General features: G+C 41.1%; 1 protein-coding gene across 1 annotated transcript in view; it reads left to right on the top strand.

Annotated features, from left to right (window-relative positions):
* Window positions 1–79: 79 nt before the first annotated feature.
* The window catches only part of lats2 (large tumor suppressor kinase 2), a 32,418-nt gene continuing 12,408 nt past the window's right edge, over window positions 80–20,089 (top strand). The window contains exons 1-2 of the mRNA XM_023268711.3: window positions 80–257; window positions 11,727–12,357. Coding sequence (XP_023124479.1) covers window positions 12,001–12,357 — 357 coding nt within the window. The 5' untranslated portion in view covers window positions 80–257; window positions 11,727–12,000. The remainder of the gene's footprint in view (window positions 258–11,726; window positions 12,358–20,089) is intronic.

The raw sequence follows: 20,089 nt of genomic DNA, 5'->3' as shown, positions 1-20,089 counted from the left end.
TTTCCCCACCGGGACTACAGCGGAGTGATCCCTCCCTCTACAGACGATCTCTGACGCCGTGCTGACGTGCGTCGGTGCGTCACGTGACGTGAGGAATGTGAGCTATGCAGCGGAGGTCCAACTCGGAGCAGATTTTCTGATCCGGACGGAAAATGGAGGCTGAGTTCGACACTTTCCGCTCCGTAGTTCTGCTCTGAAGCCTCGGAACCGAACCTTCTACCGGATTTAACGTCCGAACCGAGTTCTTCCGCCACATGGTGAGTCCTGCCGGAACTTCTACTTTTTAACTTGTTTTGAGGAAAAGTTCGGTCGAGTTGAAGAGACGGAACCAGAAAACTGAATTCCGTGTTCTGGGTCCGGTTCTGCTTAGACCAGCAGTCCCGGTTCTGGAGGAGAAACCAGCAAAACCTTCAGTTAATAAACCAGACCCAAAACTACTGAAGGCCCAAAGTGGCTGGACCTGAACCTGGTCCTGATCCAGGACCTGAACCTGGTCCTAATCCAGAACCTGGCCCAGGACCTGAACCTGGTCCTGGTCCAGAACCTGGTCCAAGACCTGAACCTGGTCCAGGACTTGAACCTAGTCCAGGACTTCCTGTTTGGGTCGGAACCAGCTGCAGCATTCCAGAGTTAAATGGAGGTTTCAGGTCCGGATCAGAATAAAACATCTGATTCATGTTTCTGTGGAGGAACTTGGTTTGTCGTTTGAACCAGAACCAGAACCTGAACTTGGTCCAGGACCTGAAACGTACTGTTTGGGTCAGAACCTCCTGAAACATCCAGAGTTTAAACTAAGGTTCTGGAGGAAGACCTGAGATCAAACCAGAACCAAACACCAGTGGTTCTGAAGGTTCTAGACTCTGCAGAGATTCAGAACCGGTCCGGGGTTTGAGTCGGAACCTACTCACACATGTTCCAGATGTAGAACGCCATATGTGTGGTTCAACGGAACCAACGTTCCTCTATGTTCTGGTTCTGTTGGAGGTTCTATTAGAAGTTCTGTTGGTGGTTCTGTTGGTGGTTCTATTGGAAGTTCTATTAGAAGTTCTATTGGAGGTTCTGTTGGTGGTTCTATTGGAAGTTCTATTAGAAGTTCTATTGGAGGTTCTATTGGAGGTTCTGTTGGTGGTTCCATTGGAAGTTCTATTAGAAGTTCTATTAGAAGTTCTATTGGAGGTTCTATTGGCGGTTCTGTTGGTGGTTCTATTGGAAGTTCTATTAGAAGTTCTATTGGAGGTTCTGTTGGTGGTTCTATTGGAAGTTCTATTAGAAGTTCTATTGGAAGTTCTATTAGAAGTTCTATTGGAGGTTCTATTGGAGGTTCTATTAGAAGCTCTATTAGTGGTTCTGTTGGAGGTTCTATTGGAGGTTCTGTTGGCTGGTTGTTGGTTGAATTCTACAGATCCGTCCAGGTTCTGGTTGCTACAGAACAAGAACAGATCTGTCTGGGTTTGTTTGTTTGTTGTTTTTCGGTGTTTAACCAACATAAACATCATCAGTTGGTTTTAAATAGTCAACTAAAATCTGAATTTTCTTCTAATTTCTGACGTTTGATCAACAAACTGGACGGTTCTGGTTTAATATATACAACTATAGAACTAGTTCAACGTTTAAAACATTTTATTATTTATTGTTATTATTTTATATTTATTATTATTTTCATTATTTTATTTCTTGATAATAATTATTGTTGTTTATTTTCTACATAAAGAGAAAACATAATACCTTCATAAATGAATATTTTTGCTGCAGGTTTCCAGACAGAACTAAACAAAACCACATTATTTTATTATTTTTAGCAAAAAAGATTAAAAACCGACTTTTCTCCTGAAATCCTTAGAATATCTGTCAGAAATCGTCCCGTTCTCCGTCTGGAACAATGGATTTCTGCAGATTTTAAAGTTTTTCTGTGAATCTGAAGCTCCAGAGTAAATCCGTCCTGCAGTAGCAGGAGATAAACCGAGATAAAACCTGATTTATTTTCTCTTGCTGCTGCAGCTTCTGGACAGGAAGCCGGACTGTTTCCTACCTGATTTTCAAAATAAAACAGCGTTATTAACCTGTCGGCTCAGAAATGATTAATATTCATCAATAAATGTGTTCAGACGCCAGAAGAACAGTTTTAATCTGCAGTTTGATTCAGAATCAATGATTTTAGAGACATAAAGACTAAAATATGAATCATTTATAAACTTTAAAACATCTTTATCAGAATTAAAGTCACATCTAGAAGCTGTTGGAGGTTTAAGACATTCATGTTTCACTAAAAATGCTTCTAAATTTAATGAATAATTGGCTGGATTACTACACAAGGCAAACAAAGGAAGTAGGCAGTTTGAAAATGAACAAATCAGATGGAGGGTTAAAGTTAGAAATTAGAATAAAACAATTAGAGACGACATCATGTCCATGTGTGACTGTTCACTGCAAATACACAAAACTAGACTCAGAATGTGTCTAAAATAACATAAATCTGGTCAACAGTTACCCTAAAATAGTCCTAAATGCCCAGAACCTTTCTAAAACTCCTAAAATGTGCCTAAACTGTTTCTGAAATGAGGTGAAATCTGTCTAAAATGATTCGAGTTAATCCAAAATGGATCCAAAATGACAGAAAAAGCATCTAAAATGACTAAAATGTGTCCAAAATAAAATTAAATTGTGTCCTTAATGACTACAACCTTCTCAGAATGACTCAGAATGAATCTAAAAGGACTTAAATCTGGTCAAAACCATTTTTCTAAATGTCCCAAATGACTAAAACTGATCCAACATTCAGAAAATGTGTCTGAAATGATGTGAAATCCGTCCAGAATGACCAAACTTTATCCAAAACTAGTTTAAAATGACAGAAAAGAGTCAAAATGTCAGTTAAAAGTCAGAGCAGTCAATTAAAAATAAATAGTGAAATGATCGTAAATTAAATGAATAATTTGATAGATTCATATCAAACAAGGCAATTAAACATTAAAGAATAGATGGAGGGTTAAAGTTAAAAAAACCAAAGAACCAGGCAGCTAAAAGTCAAATAAAACCAGAGAACATCTAAATAAAACCAGAGAACATCTATAAATAAAACTAGAAGAACATGTAAACGAAACCAGAGAACATCTAAATAAAACCAGAGAACATGTAAATAAAACCAGAAGAACATCTAAATAAAACCAGAGAACATGTAAATAAAACCAGAGAACATCTAAATAAAACCAGAGAACATGTAAATAAAACCAGAGAACATCTATAAATAAAACTAGAAGAACATGTAAATGAAACCAGAGAACGTCTAAATAAAACTAGAAGAACATGTAAATAAAACCAGAGAACATCTAAATAAAACCAGAGAACATGTAAATAAAACCAGAAGAACATCTAAATAAAACCAGAGAACATGTAAATAAAACCAGAGAACATCTAAATAAAACCAGAGAACATGTAAATAAAACCAGAGAACATCTATAAATAAAACTAGAAGAACATCTAAATAAAACCAGAGAACATCTAAATAAAACCAGAAGAACGTAAATAAAACCAGAGAACATCTACATAAAACCAGAGAACATCTAAATAAAACCAGAAGAACGTAAATAAAACCAGAGAACATCTACATAAAACCAGAGAACATGTAAATAAAACCAGAAGAATATCTAAATAAAACCAGAGAACATCTAAATAAAACCAGAAAAAACATGTAAATAAAATCAGAGAACATCTAAATAAAACCAGAAGAACATCTAAATAAAACCAGAGAACATGTAAATAAAACCAGAAGAACATCTAAATAAAACCAGAGAACATGTAAATAAAACCAGAGAACATGTAAATAAAACCAGAAGAACATCTAAATAAAACCAGAAGAACATCTAAATAAAACCAGAAGAACATGTAAATAAAACCAGAGAACATCTAAATAAAACCAGAAAAACATGTAAATAAAACCAAAAGAACATCTGAATAAAACCAGAGAACATCTACATAAAACCAAAAGAACATGTAAATAAAACCAAAAGAACATATAAATAAAACCAGAAGAACATCTAAATAAAACCAGAGAACATGTAAATAAAACCAGAGAACATCTAAATAAAACCAGAAAAACATGTAAATAAAACCAAAAGAACATCTGAATCAAACCAGAGAACATCTAAATAAAACCAAAAGAACATGTAAATAAAACCAAAAGAACATATAAATAAAACCAGAGAACATGTAAATAAAACCAGAGAACATGTAAATAAAACCAGAAGAACATGTAAATAAAACCAGAGAACATCTAAATAAAACCAGAGAACATGTAAATAAACAGACATAAAACAGAATAAAACACTAAAACTACATCAAACTGAAAGTAAACCTCACACAAAGCTGAAGTCTATAGAGTGAGTTTTTAGAGGTGATTTTCAGTTCATCTTGAACCAGGTTCTCTAAAATCTGCTGGATCACTGATGAAGATCCAGACTTAGGACTAAATGATCTGATCTTCAGATTGTATTTATCAGCAGATGATTTCTTCCAGATGATCTTCTTCTTCTCCTGCTCCTCATCATCACAACCATGACAGTAGAAGATGTTTGATCAGAACAGGTCCAGTTTCTGCTCAGAGTTTCTGCTGCTGGATTTGTCCTTTAGAAGAACAATAATAAATAAATCAGTCAGATCTCCAGAATTCAGCTAAAATCAACCCAGAAAACCAGCAGTGGTTTAATTTAATCATGAATCTGATGTTTGGATTCTTAAAGTCCACCTTCAGGCCAGTTAACTGATCAGTTCTCAGCTTTAAATGAACCCATCAGTAGGTTCACTTCTCTGGTTTCTGGTTCTTCACTGAAGATTTTCCTCTAAATTCAGTTTAATTTTATTTCTGTAGCTCCATTTCCACTCCAGATCATCTCCAGACGCGCTACAGAACCAAATGCCTGGACCTAGTTGTTCTGGATGTATTCTTGTCTTCTGGACCGGTCACTGTGGACTCTCTCTGCAGTCTTTAGGACCAGTCACTGTGGACTCTGCAGTCTTTAGGACCGGTCACTGTGGACTCTCTCTGCAGTCTTTAGGACTGATCACTGTGGACTCTCTCTGCAGTCTTTAGGACCAGTCACTGTGGACTCTCTCTGCAGTCTTTAGGACCAGTCACTGTGGACTCTCTCTGCCGTCTTTAGGACCAGTCACTGTGGACTCTCTCTGCAGTCTTTAGGACCAGTCACTGTGGACTCTCTCTGCAGTCTTTAGGACTGATCACTGTGGACTCTCTCTGCAGTCTTTAGGACTGATCACTGTGGACTCTCTCTGCAGTCTTTAGGACCAGTCACTGTGGACTCTCTCTGCAGTCTTTAGGACCAGTCACTGTGGACTCTCTCTGCAGTCTTTAGGACTGATCACTGTGGACTCTCTCTGCAGTCTTTAGGACCAGTCACTGTGGACTCTCTCTGCAGTCTTTAGGACCAGTCACTGTGGACTCTCTCTGCAGTCTTTAGGACCAGTCACTGTGGACTCTCTCTGCAGTCTTTAGGACCAGTCACTGTGGACTCTCTCTGCAGTCTTTAGGACCAGTCACTGTGGACTCTCTCTGCAGTCTTTAGGACCAGTCACTGTCGACTCTCTCTGCAGGCTTTAGGACCAGTCACTGTGGACTCTCTCTGCAGTCTTTAGGACCAGTCATTGTGGACTCTCTCTGCAGTCTTTAGGACCAGTCACTGTGGACTCTGCAGTCTTTAGGACTGGTCACTGTGGACTCTCTCTGCAGTCTTTAGGACCGGTCACTGTGGACTCTCTGCAGTCTTTAGGACCGGTCATTGTGGACTCTCTGCAGTCTTTAGGACCGGTCATTGTGGACTCTCTGCAGTCTTTAGGACTGATCACTGTGGACTCTCTCTGCAGTCTTTAGGACCGATCACTGTGGACTCTGTCTGCAGTCTTTAGGACCGGTCATTGTGGACTCTCTCTGCAGTCTTTAGGACCAGTCACTGTGGACTCTCTCTGCAGTCTTTAGGACCGGTCATTGTGGACTCTCTGCAGTCTTTAGGACCGGTCATTGTGGACTCTGTCTGCAGTCTTTAGGACCGGTCATTGTGGACTCTCTCTGCAGTCTTTAGGACCGGTCACTGTGGACTCTCTCTGCAGTCTTTAGGACCGGTCACTGTGGACTCTCTCTGCAGTCTTTAGGACCGGTCACTGTGGACTCTCTGCAGTCTTTAGGACCGGTCACTGTGGACTCTCTGCAGTCTTTAGGACCGGTCATTGTGGACTCTCTCTGCAGTCTTTAGGACCGGTCACTGTGGACTCTCTGCAGTCTTTAGGACCGGTCACTGTGGACTCTCTCTGCAGTCTTTAGGACCGGTCATTGTGGACTCTCTCTGCAGTCTTTAGGACCGGTCATTGTGGACTCTCTGCAGTCTTTAGGACCGGTCATTGTGGACTCTCTGCAGTCTTTAGGACCGATCACTGTGGACTCTCTCTGCAGTCTTTAGGACCGGTCACTGTGGACTCTCTCTGCAGTCTTTAGGACCGGTCACTGTGGACTCTCTCTGCAGTCTTTAGGACCAGTCACTGTGGACTCTCTCTGCAGTCTTTAGGACCGGTCACTGTGGACTCTCTCTGCAGTCTTTAGGACCGGTCACTGTGGACTCTCTCTGCAGTCTTTAGGACCGGTCACTGTGGACTCTCTCTGCAGTCTTTAGGACCGGTCACTGTGGACTCTCTCTGCAGTCTTTAGGACCGGTCACTGTCGACTCTGCAGTCTTTAGGACCGGTCATTGTGGACTCTCTGCAGTCTTTAGGACTGGTCACTGTGGACTCTCTGCAGTCTTTAGGACCGGTCATTGTGGACTCTCTCTGCAGTCTTTAGGACCGGTCACTGTGGACTCTCTCTGCAGTCTTTAGGACCGGTCATTGTGGACTCTCTCTGCAGTCTTTAGGACCAGTCACTGTGGACTCTCTCTGCAGTCTTTAGGACCGGTCACTGTGGACTCTCTCTGCAGTCTTTAGGACCGGTCACTGTGGACTCTCTGCAGTCTTTAGGACCGGCCATTGTGGACTCTCTCTGCAGGCTTTAGGACTGATCACTGTGGACTCTCTGCAGTCTTTAGGACCGGTCATTGTGGACTCTCTCTGCAGTCTTTAGGACCGGTCATTGTGGACTCTGTCTGCAGTCTTTAGGAGGGATTTGGTCGTTAGGGAGGATCGGTTCTGACAGGTCTGACTGATGTTCCACTGATCTCTGGTGGATTTCAGCAAATTCTGAATCTTTTTGACAAACTCCTGGTCACTGGTTGGTTTCTGTCATTGTGGACGTATTTAGAGTCACTATGTTCTCGTTCTGTAGGAGGTTCTATAGGAGGTTCTGTTGGAGGTTCTTCTGGAGTTTCTATTGGAGGATCTACTGAAGGTTCTATTAGAGGTTCTACTGGAGGTTCTGTTGGAGGTTCTGTAGGAGGTTCTATTGGAGGATCTATTGAAGGTTCTATTAGAGGTTCGACTGGAGGTTCTGTAGGAGGTTCTATTGGTGTTTCTATTGGAGGATCTATTGAAGGTTCTACTGGAGGTTCTACTGGAGGTTCTGTTGGAGGTTCTACTGGAGGTTCTATCGGACATTCTGTTGAAGGTTCTATTGGAGGTTCTATTGGGGGTCTGTTGAAGGTTCTATTAGAGGTTCGGTTGGAGGTTCGATTGGAGGTTCGATTGGAGGTTCTGTTGAAGGTTCTATTGGAGGTTCTACTGGAGGTTCTGTTGGAGGTTCTGTTGGAGGTTATATTGGAGGTTCTTTTGGAGGTTCTATTGGTGGTTCTGTTGGAGGTTCTATTAGAGGTTCTATTGGAGCTTCTAGTGGAGGATCTATTAATAAAACCTTCAATCTTTAATGGTTATTATTATTATTGTTATTGTTATAAAACCTATTTTCTTTTTCTTTTCATGATAATAATGTAATGTTGATTTTCTACATAAAGAGAAAGACGAGGTTTGAGTCCTGTTGGACATTTTTCAGTCATTTTGGACACATTTTGCACCAATCTGGACGCTTTAGTTGACACTGTTTTATTGTTTCAAAAGTTGTCTGTGACGCTGAACTGAAGATCTAATGAATCAGCAGCAGAAAGAATCTTCTCTGAATCCAGAATGCATCTTTTCATTTAGTTTTTGAAGGATTCTTGATCAAATAATTTAAAAATGCCTACTCGTCGGATTGGTTACTCATCATCACCATCAGTCAATCAGAGCTGAGGATTAAAGAACGCTTCTCCTTTAAACTTTCTCTAGAACCTGTTAACGGCTCATTAATCAGACGTTACTGTTAGCTCGTTAACGTTAGCTCATTAACATTAGCTCATTACTGTTAGCTCAGTAATGTTGGTCCATATCTGGAGCTTCATTAAAAACTTTCATGTTTCCTGGAGATGAACTCTGGAGATGTTTCATTTCAGTGAAAACATGAAGCTAACACCATCAGCTGCAGATGATGAGCAGATGTTAGCATGTTAGCCTATTAGCCTGTTAGCCTGCTGCTACAGTTGGCTCTGACAGCAACCTATCATCAGAGTTTATGGTTTGAATTCTTTTTCAGAGGCGTTCCGTCCTGTAAAACGACACAAACTGAGTATTTACATTTTATAGAGTTCAGAGACTCTAAATGTAAAAACTGGAATCAGCTTCAGCTCATTCTGGAGTTTTAGAGATGATTCTGTTTTTCTTTAACTGTAAACGCTTCGATTCAGCAGAAACTTAACTGAACCCTCCAACCTCTTTATGTTGATGTAGAAGCTTCATGTTGGACTTCAGGTTTCATCTCCAGAAACATGAATCTGATCCACACGTCATCATCTGCTGCTGCTGCATGAGGAGAATCTGCAGATAGAACTGAAAAGTGCAGGATGAGTTTATGGTGACCAGAAACATGCAGCAGAAACATGCATTAGAAACGTGCAGCAGCAGAAACATGCAGCAGCAGAAACATGCAGCAGTAGAAACATGCAGCAGCAGAAATATGCAGCATAAACACGCAGTAGAAACATGCAGCATAAACACGCAGTAGAAACATGCAGCAGCAGAACCATGCAGTAGCAACACGCAGTAGAAACATGCAGAAGCAGAAACATGCAACAGCAGAAACACGCAGTAGAAACATGCAGTAGATACATGCAGCAGCAGAAGCATGCAGCAGAAACCCGCAGTAGAAACACGCAGCAGAAACGTGCAGCAGCAGAAACGTGCAGCAGCAGAAATACACAGTAGAAACACGCAATAGAAACACGCAGCAGAAACATGCAGCCCCAGAAACATGCAGCAGCAGAAACATGCAGTAGAAACGCAGAGTAGAAAAATGCAGCAGCAGAAACATGCAGCTGAAACATGCAGCCGAAACACGCAGCAGCAAGAACATGCAGTAGAAACATGCAGCAGCAGAAACATGCAGTAGAAACACTCAGTAGAAACATGCAGCAGCAGAAACATGCATCACCAGAAACATGCAGCAGAAACCTGCAGTAGAAACACTCAGTAGAAACACGCAGTAGAAACATGCAGCAGAAACATACAGCAGAAACTTGCAGTAGAAACACTCAGTAGAAACCTGCAGCAGCAGAAACATGTAGCAGCTGAAACATGCAGTAGAAACACTTAGTAGAAACACTTAGTAGAAACATGCAGCAGCAGAAACATGCAGCAGAAACATGCAACAGAAACACGCAGTAGAAACACGCAGTAGAAACATGCAGCAGAAACATGCAGCAGAAACATGCAACAGAAACATGCAACAGCAGAAACATGCAGCAGAAACATGCAGCAGAAACATGCAGCAATACAAACATGCAGTAGAAACATGCAGCAGAAACATGCAGAAGAAACATGCAGCAGCAGAAACATGCAGCAGAAACCCGCAGTAGAAACATGCAGCAGCAGACACATGCAGCAGAAACCCGCAGTAGAAACATGCAGCAGAAACATGCAGCAGCAGAAATACACAGTAGAAACACGCAGCAGAAACATGCAGCACCAGAAACATGCAGCACCAGAAACATGCAGCACCAGAAACATGCAGCACCAGAAACATGCAGTAGAAACACTCAATAGAAACACGCAGTAGAAACATGCAGCAGCAGAAACATGCAGCAGAAACATGCAACAGAAACACTCAGTAGAAACACGCAGTAGAAACATGCAGCAGAAACATGCAGCAGAAACATGCAGCAGAAACATGCAGCAGAAACATGCAGCAGAAACATGCAACAGAAACATGCAACAGCAGAAACATGCAGCAGAAACATGCAGCAATACAAACATGCAGTAGAAACATGCAGCAGAAACATGCAGAAGAAACATGCAGCAGCAGAAACATGCAGCAGAAACATGCAGCAGCAGACACATGCAGCAGAAACCCGCAGTAGAATCATGCAGCAGAAACATGCAGCAGCAGAAATACACAGTAGAAACACGCACCAGAAACATGCAGCACCAGAAACATGCAGCACCAGAAACATGCAGCAGAAACATGCAGCTGAAACATGCAGCAGCTGAAACATGCAGCAGAAACATGCAGTAGAAACACTCAGTAGAAACACGCAGTAGAAACATGCAGCAGCAGAAACATGCAGCAGAAACACGCAGCAGAAACACGCAGCAGAAACATGCAGCAGAAACACGCAGCAGAAACACGCAGCAGAAACACGTAGCAGAAACATGCAGTAGAAACACGCAGCAGAAACACGCAGCAGAAACATGCAACAGAAACATGCAGCAGCAGAAACACGCAGCAGAAACATGCCGCAGCAGAAACATGCAGTAGAAACATGCAACAATAGAAACATGCAGTAGAAACATGCAGCAGAAACATGCAGAAGAAACATGCAGCAGCAGAAACATGCAGCAGCAGAAACATGCAGCAGAAACCCGCAGTAGAAACACGCAGCAGAAACACGCAGCAGCAGAAATACACAGTAGAAACACGCAGCAGAAACATGCAGCAGAAACATGCAGTACCAGAAACATGCATCACCAGAAACATGCAGCAGCAGAAACATGCAGCAGAAACCCGCAGTAGAAACACGCAGCAGAAACATGCAGCAGCAGAAATACACAGTAAAAACACGCAGCAGAAACATGCAGCAGAAACATGCAGTACCAGAAACATGCATCACCAGAAACATGCAGCAGCAGAAACATGCAGCAGAAACATGCAGTAGAAATGTGGAGTAGAAAAATGCAGCAGTAGAAAAATGCAGCAGCTGAAACATGCAGCCGAAACACGCAGCAGCAAGAACATGCAGTAGAAACATGCAGCAGCAGAAACATGCAGTAGAAACACTCAGTAGAAACATGCAGCAGCAGAATCATGCAGCAGAAACATGCAGCAGAAACATGCAGTGGAAACACGCAGTAGAAACATGCAGCCAAAACATGCAGCAGCAGAAACTTGCAGTAGAAACACTCAGTATAAACCTGCAGCAGCAGAAACATGTAGCAGCTGAAACATGCAGTAGAAACACTTAGTAGAAACACGCAGTAGAAACATGGAGCAGCAGAAAATGCAGCAGAAACATGCAGCAGAAACACGCAGCAGAAACACACAGCAGAAACATGCAACAGCAGAAACATGCAGTAGAAACATGCAACAGAAACATGCAGCAGAAACACACAGTAGATACATGCAGCAGCAGAAACATGCAGCAGAAGAAACATGCAGCAGCAGAAACATGCAGATCTGTGGTTTGAGATAATTAAATCCTGAATCTCGTCTTCAGGCTCAGGTCGGAGTCGTCGTGGTTCTTCTCGGCGGTTTCCTCGTCTGCGGCTGTGTTTCCTGGAATAAACTGGAACCAGAACCCTGAGCGGCACCATGGAGGTTCTGTAGGTTCTGTTCGTTCTGTTCCCTCCATCACCAGCACCACCGACCCAGACAGACCGACTAGGTTCTGAACCTGCCGCTGGAGGCCTCCATCCGTTCGGCTCCGACACTTAAAGCTTCCGTTGGTTCCGGTCGGACTTCCCGGCGGTGCCGGTTCTGGCGCTGAGGCCATGAGGCCCAAGACTTTCCCGGCCGCCCCGTATGTGGGCAACACCCGGCAGCGCCTTCAGGAGATCAAGGAGGGTCTGAAGCAGCCGGCCAAGCTTGTGAGCCAGGCGCTGCACGGGTCTCGGGCCGACGGTGGCCGGGCAGCCGACTGTAAGACCAAAGACCCCAACGGCCGACAGCAGCAGCTCCGACCGCCGCAGAAGTTCAACAACTACCAGAACGCCCTGCGGGAGATCCGCAAGTCCCTGATGCCCTTCGCCAACGAGTCGGGTCCGTCCTCCGGGTCGGGACACCCGGCTGGAGCCGGAGAGGTGAACCGGCAGATGCTGCAGGAGCTGGTGAACGCCGGCTGTGACCAGGTGAGTTCTACCTGCTGGTTCTGGTTCTGGAGCTGCTGATGCTGATGAAGCTGCTATCTGGTTCTGTCTGGTTCTGTTTGATTCTTTGAGTGGACTTCAGGCTCATTATCTGACCAGAACCAGTACCAGGAATAAAACCGTCCTGAAGAGACGAAGCTGCTTTTATTTAGTGAAACATGTTTGAACTCAGTTCCACTAAAATCCTAAATAAATGACTATAAACAGATAAAACATCCTGAAGACTCAGTCAGACTTCATTTATCTCCACACTGCCTGCAGTTCAACTGAAAAGCTTTAGTCATGTGACTGTTGATCAGTCATGAAGCTTCTCCGTTGTCATCAGGAGCTCAGAATGTTTTACTTTTTACAGAATCTGGTTAATTAAATGGTTTATTTTAGACATGTTTAAATGAAACGTGGAATAAATAGATTTGGACCACGTCTCTACTTGAAACTCTGATTAGTTCCTCTGATGAAACCAGAACAGACCTGATTAGATAAAAGACTGTTGAAAAGCTGAACATCTTCAGATTCCTTCAGTTTCTTCAGTTCCTGGCTGATAGATGGAGATACTACACCTAAACAGAGCTGCCTTTCTTTAACCAACAGATGAAAATAGTAAATCAACATGTGGAGGATGAGGAGGTCGTGGTTGGACAAACATTCTCCATATTTTTAAGTCTGTTTGATTGAGAGCAGAATAATTAGTGTTTTATCACTACTTTATAATGCTCCAGATTCTCCGTTACGCAACCAGAGTGTTGAAACGCTGAATATCAGGACGTTTAGTTCAGCTCTCATCACAGTTCCTATAAGATCAGATTTAAAGTGCAGGAATCTTCATGGTGAAGATGTTGACCAGAGATTCTAACTTCTGATGTTTCAGGTTCAGTTCAGTTTAGAATTACAACCAATTAATTAAAAGAATAAAATGTTCAGTGGAAATATTGATAGTATCATAATAATGAATGTTGCCTGCATCAGTTAAACATCTGGAAACATTATTATCACTATTACCATCGTCACTATCACAACCATCATCATCATCATCATCACTATCACTATCACGACCATCAGCATCATCATAATCACTATCATCACTATCATGACCATCATCATCATCACTATCATCACCATTGTCACTATCATCATCACCATCATCATCATCACCATCACTATCATCATCACCATCATCAGCATCATCATCACTACCATCATCATGATCATCATCACTATCATCATCAGCATCATCATCATCATCACCACCATCATCATCATCACCATCATCGTCATCATCATCACCATCATTATCATGATCATCACCACCATCACTATCATCAGCATCATCATCATCACCACCACCATCATCATCATCACCATCAGCATCTTCATCACCATCATCACCACCATCACCATTATCATCATCACCATCATCAGCATCTTCATCATCATCACCATCATCATCACCACTGTCATCATGATCATCATCACCATCATCATCACCATCATCACCACCATCATCATCATCAGCATCTTCATCATCATCACCACCATCACCACCATCACCATCATCATCGCCATCACCGCCATCATCATCACTGTTCACTGTCATCAGTTTTATTTTCAGTTTTTTAGTCTCCGAGCTGTGAAGTGAATTCCTTTGTTCCCAGGTTTAGTTTTCAGACTTCCATATGGTCCGGTTGGGATTCGGCACTAGTGAAACTCTGAGTCTTGTGATGAGTTTGGTATGGGAAGAATGTTGGAGAGCTGGAAGAAGAAGAAGAGTTTAGAGGTTGTCTGTGCAGCTGTTCTGTTTGTTGGATCTTTTCTCTGGTTTAGTTTCTGTTTGTTGGATCTTTTCTCTGGTTTAGTTTCTGTTCCGTTTGTTGGATCTTTTCTCTGGTTTAGTTTCTGTTCTGTTTGTTGGATCTTTTCTCTGGTTTAGTTTCTCTTTGTTGGATCTTTTCTCTGGTTTAGTTTCTGTTCTGTTTGCAGCTTCAGAGGGTTAACGACTGGATCCTGACCTCTGCTGTGGTTTTAGATGTTTCTGCTTCACTGAGGTTTATTTGTTCTGTGTTTTTCTAGTTTTCTTCAGCTGGTCAGTGGAGACTTTAGTTGATGTGATAGATTCATATTTCTACTGTCTGACAGCGTTACAGCAGAACACAGTAAATCATGTATGATAAACTAATCCTGTTGATCTTCAAGTTTTATTTAGTCAGACTCAGAGGAAGATCTGAAATCCAGACCAGCCTGTAGGCTACCAGCTCGGGTTCTGGTTGGTTCTTCTAGATCTTCTGAGATCTAGAAACGCTGCTGATGTTTCTGGTGGTTCTCTGATTGTTCATTAATGAGGAACATCATGGATCTGACTGTTAAACTTCAGAATGTTTCTAAGCTGATCTCCTGCAGCCGTTGTCTTTTATTCTGACTTTATCGCTGACTGACCTCTGGTCTAACATGAAAACATCCTGATTAAATGTGAGCTGAATGCTAACGTTAATTTCGGATCTTTTTCCTCAACTACAGCTGGAGCTGCTGCTTCTCGTTTCCATTTGATGTGTTTTTAAAATGATATTCATCTACATTCCACATTAAATGATTGTATTTCTTCAGATTCTTTGGCTCCTTCTCCAGATTTAATATTTACCTGAAAAAAATTATTCACTGTGAGGTCAGATTTATGTTTTACCACCCTGGAGACATTAGAGTGTGAAAGGTTCCTTACAGTACGAACTGTTCTGAAGATTCGAGCTGTTTTATTGTATTTTATTTGATGCTCAGAACCTACAGACTTGTAGTTAGTAAAACAGTTTAACCTGCGTCTGCTCATAAACCAGCTACAGTCTGTTTAAATGCACATTCAGAATAAAAAGATGAAGATAAAAAGACTTCCGGTGACGTCATGAGTGAAGAAACAGCCTGATTCTTCAGCTCCGGGGAAGGACCCAAAAACTAGCCAAAATAACGCACTTTTCTTGCTACAAAATTGAGGTAAAAAACACCAAAAATGTCTACAACTAGAAGAGACACCGAAAAGAAAATTAAGAGCGCTAAAAAGAAGCCAGACGCGACCGTAACGATGAGGAGCCCTTGGACTTGAGCGAGCCGGAAGACAACATGACGCCCATGCTTGAGGAGTTGAGAAACTTTAGAAAAGAACATACGGATGCTTCTAAAGATACCAAAGCTGCCTTGACTAGGGTCGAAACAACTCTTAAAAGATGTGGTCGACCGTATGGACATGCTTGAACAGCAAATGACAGACACAAAGCAGAGTGAGCGATAATGAGGATCAACTACAGCGTCACGAGAGAGCCATTCGGCATTTGCTACACCGAGATGCCAAATTATCTGCTAAATGTGAGGAGCTTGAATCAAGAGCCAGGCGCAACAATTTGCGCATTTATGGGATTAAAGAGGGTGAGGAGAAAAACAACATGATTCCCTTCATAACCGGAGTGATTCGCACTTCATTGACACTGCCGGAGGACATGGACCTTGGCATTGAGAGGGCGCACCGGTCCCTGACGGCGAAACCAAGAGAATCGGCACCGCCTAGATCAGTTATTATCAGATTTTTGGATTACAGAGTGAAGGATAACGTGCTCCAAATGGCATGGAAAAGTCGTGGAGTTATGTACCAGGGCCAGAAAATATTTTTTGACCAGGACTACACTGCGGATATACAGAAGAAACGTAAACAAGTGCGCGATGTTATCAAACAACTTAAAGAGAAGACGATAAAAGCTGTGTCCCCATTTCCTGCCCAACTGAAGGTGGATTTGGACAACGGACCGAAGACGTTTTCTACGCTTACAGAGGCAGCGCCAGCCCTCAAAGAGATGGGAATACGCATCAAGGTGGATGAACGAGAGGGCATCCGAGACGAACTGTTGCATAACACCTGGGCCACTGTATCCAAAGAAACCACTGGAGACGCAGCGTTAAGCACCGTGGATCTGCAAGCGTTTGTACAAGGCGCCAAGGTATAAAAGACTGAAAGTAGACAGCTACAATAGAAATGTGCAGATGATTAAAATTGTTAACTTTATACACACATAAGGCTAGTTAGCATAAATGTTTATCACTATAAGGGCCCTTCCCCCGCTGAAGGGGTGGTAGGATACATTTTTGTTTTTCATTTTTTATTTCTTTATTAGATTTATGTGAGCGTAACCATGAGTGCAGCCTTTTGCTGTCGAATGGTTGCTACTACACGGAGGGCTCTCGTCTAATGTCCATAATAGTTATTCAAGGACAGACTTTTTTTGTATTTCCAAACAACATATGTACAAAGTAACTGACTGCCAGATAGAAACTATAACGTTGAGCGACCATGCACCTGTGACTTTGCACCTTGACCTGGGTAAGGAGAATGTCTTTAAATATTGGAGATTAAATGTTTCACTACTCACCAATACAACAGTAGTTCAAGAGCTAAAACAAAGTCTGATAGATTATTTGGAGATAAATGACAATGGAGAGGTCAGTCCACCTACTCTGTGGAGCGGAGCTAAAGCAGTGATAAGAGGGAAAATGATCCAAATATCCTCTAGATTAAAGAAACAGCGTTTGGAGGAACAAACTAATCTTGAAAATAAAATAAAGTTATTAGAAATTGAACACAAAAATTCAGGAGCTAACAACATATTGATAAAACTAAAAGAAGCTAGGAAAGAATTAGATAAAATTCTCACATACAAAGCAGAGGGGGCTCTGAGATTCTCTAGACAAAAATATTATGAGATGGGAAACAGAGCTAGCCGCCTGCTAGGTTTCCAAATTCGCAAAGCACAAACAGATAGAATGGTAAATAATATAGTTGATCCTACACTTAAAATAAAAGTATATAGGCGGAAAGAAATAACTAACGCATTTGCATCCTATTATAAAAAGCTCTATGAAGAACCAGACCTAAGAAACGATGTATTAAGAGATGACTGTGACATTTTTCTTAACAGCTTAGATCTTCCCGTACTATCCAGAGAAGAAGCATTCGGCATGGTCTCAGACATAACGGAGGGTGAAATTCGAGAGGCAGTTAAAAAGTTAAAAAACAATAAATCTCCAGGAACTGATGGGCTTCCTGGAGAATTTTACAAATGTTTTATTGATGTTCTACTACCACTGCTGACAAAGGTCTTCAATTACACACTTAAGAACAGTGATATGCCTACCTCATGGTCTGAGGCCATAATTTCAGTCATTCATAAAGAAGGAAAAGATGCAGCACATTGTGATGGATATAGACCAATTAGTTTACTATGCAATGATTTAAAGTTGCTGACTAGTATTTTAGCTAAAAGGATACAAAAACACATCAAAAAACTTATCCACCCGGATCAAACGGGTTTTATACCAAGTCGACATATTGCCAATAACATAAGAAGAACTTTAAATGTCATAACACAGGCCAAAAACAATAATCAAAACTCAATGTTAATCAGTTTTGATGCGCAAAAAGCATTCGACACGGTTAATTGGCAGTTTCTCTATAAAACTTTGTCAGTTATGGGCTTTCACCCACAGTTTGTGGAATGGATAAAGATAATATACACAGACCCTAAATCACGAGTCAGGGTAAATGGATGCTGCTCTGATTTTTTTCAGCTTGGAAAGAGGAGTTCGTCAGGGAGACTGTCTTAGTCCCCTGTTATTTGCAATCAATATTGAGCCGCTTGCAGCATCAATCAGGATGAATGAAAATATTAAGGGCATTGAGGACAGGAATAAGAAAGAACATAAGATTTCCCTCCTTGCTGATGATATTTTAACATATATCAGTGACCCAGCCACATCTATAACCCCACTTATGAAAACTTTAGAAGACTATGGCAAGCTTTCTGGCTATCAAATAAATAAATCAAAATCAGAAGCAGTGATGTTGAAAGGTCAATGGCCCACAAACCTAACAAGTAAATTTTATTTTCGAATATCTAACCAAGGATTTAGATATCTTGGAATTATAATTACCCCTCAAATATCACAATTGTTTAAAGCCAATTATGGTAGATTAATGGATGAACTTAAAAAAGACCTTACAAGGTGGGAAATTTTACCTCTCTCACTTGTGGGGAGGATGGAAACAATTCGAATGAACATACTACCAAGGCTGCTTTTTCTATTTCAATCATTGCCTATAAAAATCCCAATGTCTACATTCACTACACTTAATAAATGGCTCTCAAAATTTATTTGGCAGAATAAACGTCCAAGGATTAAACTTAAAACCCTCATGTGTCCTAAAGAACTTGGAGGACTGAATCTACCAAATTTAAGAAATTATTATTATGCTGCTCAACTCAGGTCAATGATGGCATGGGTCTGTCAAGAGGAAGACACAATGTGGTGTAGGATGGAACAAGGTGATTGTCCAGATATATTTCTTGATACAGTTCCATTTATAAGTCTGGATGCATGGTCGAAAACAAAGAAAAAAATTACAAATGAATGGGTCATAACTACTCTGTCTATATGGTCAAATATCAGAAAGCTACTAAATCTCCCTAGCTCTATCTGCAGACTAATGAAAATCCATCATAATCCAGAGTTTTTTCCTGCTCCTGGTTTTAAAAACTGGGCCGAAAATGGCCTTATTATGTTGGGTCAAATGGTTGAAAACGGGAATCTGTTGTCCTTTCAGCAACTACAACAAAAATATGATCTTACAAGCCAAGACTTTTATAAATATTTACAATTGAGACATTATTTACATAAACATAACTATTTGATTCCCTTACAGGCCCCACCCTCCAATATAGAGCTTTTCTTTATTTCAGTAAATAAAAGAACAATTAATAGTAGATACATATCCCATCTCTACAAAATATTACAAGAAGAAAGTACAGAGAACACACAGGATATTAAGGGAAAATGGGAATTAGAAATGAATATAATAATCGAGAATGAAGACTGGGAGCAGACATTACGGGATGGACACAAAATAACAAAGAGTCCGGTACTCAGAGAGTTTGAATGGAAAACTAAAATTAGATTTTTTAGAACTCCCTTCGCTACATCCAAGTTTGGCAGAACTTCGGACCAATGTTGGAGGGGCTGTGGTCTTGTGGGAGACCACACTCATGTATTTTGGGATTGTCCAAAATTAACAAACTATTGGAAAGATATACAAGATGAAATAAAAAAAATGTTTAGGTCTGGAAATTCCACTGGAACCAAAATTCATAATCCTGGGAATTCTTCCTGACAACTTAAGATCAAAGTGTAATATCACCCAATTAAAAATATTACTGTTAATCGCTAAGAAGATGATCATGGTCTCCTAGCTTAGGCCTCAGCCCCCCACTGTTGCTCAATGGAAGAGCAAACTGAAAGAGGTGTGTCTTATGGAGCAAATAACTGCAAGACTGCAAATGAAAACAGACTTGTTTATGGACAAATGGTCTTCAATTCAAGACTATATTTCAAGACAGACTTTTGGTTTGTTCATTTACACCTGATTGAGCTTTTCTTTTTATTGTGATCCTGGCTACTGTATGTCTTTTATTTCATGAACACAAGGAGTACCATAGTCAGTATATCTACATTGTACCTGTTACATTTCTGGAAACGTTTCTGTAATTGTATGATGTGACCTGCACTAAAGATTATAAATAAAACAAGTTCAAAAAAAAAAAAGATGAAGTCATTAAAGCTAATCCTGCTGTAGAAATGGGATATTTTCAGCTTTGGATAAAATTTTTACTCAGATTTTCTACTCAGATTTCTG

The sequence above is a fragment of the Amphiprion ocellaris genome, chromosome 11, assembly GCF_022539595.1.
Source record: "Amphiprion ocellaris isolate individual 3 ecotype Okinawa chromosome 11, ASM2253959v1, whole genome shotgun sequence".
In the NCBI taxonomy this organism is placed as follows: Eukaryota; Metazoa; Chordata; class Actinopteri; family Pomacentridae; genus Amphiprion; species Amphiprion ocellaris.
The sequence above is the reverse complement of the archived record's forward strand: the minus strand, read 5'-3'. Positions and strand labels throughout refer to the sequence as shown.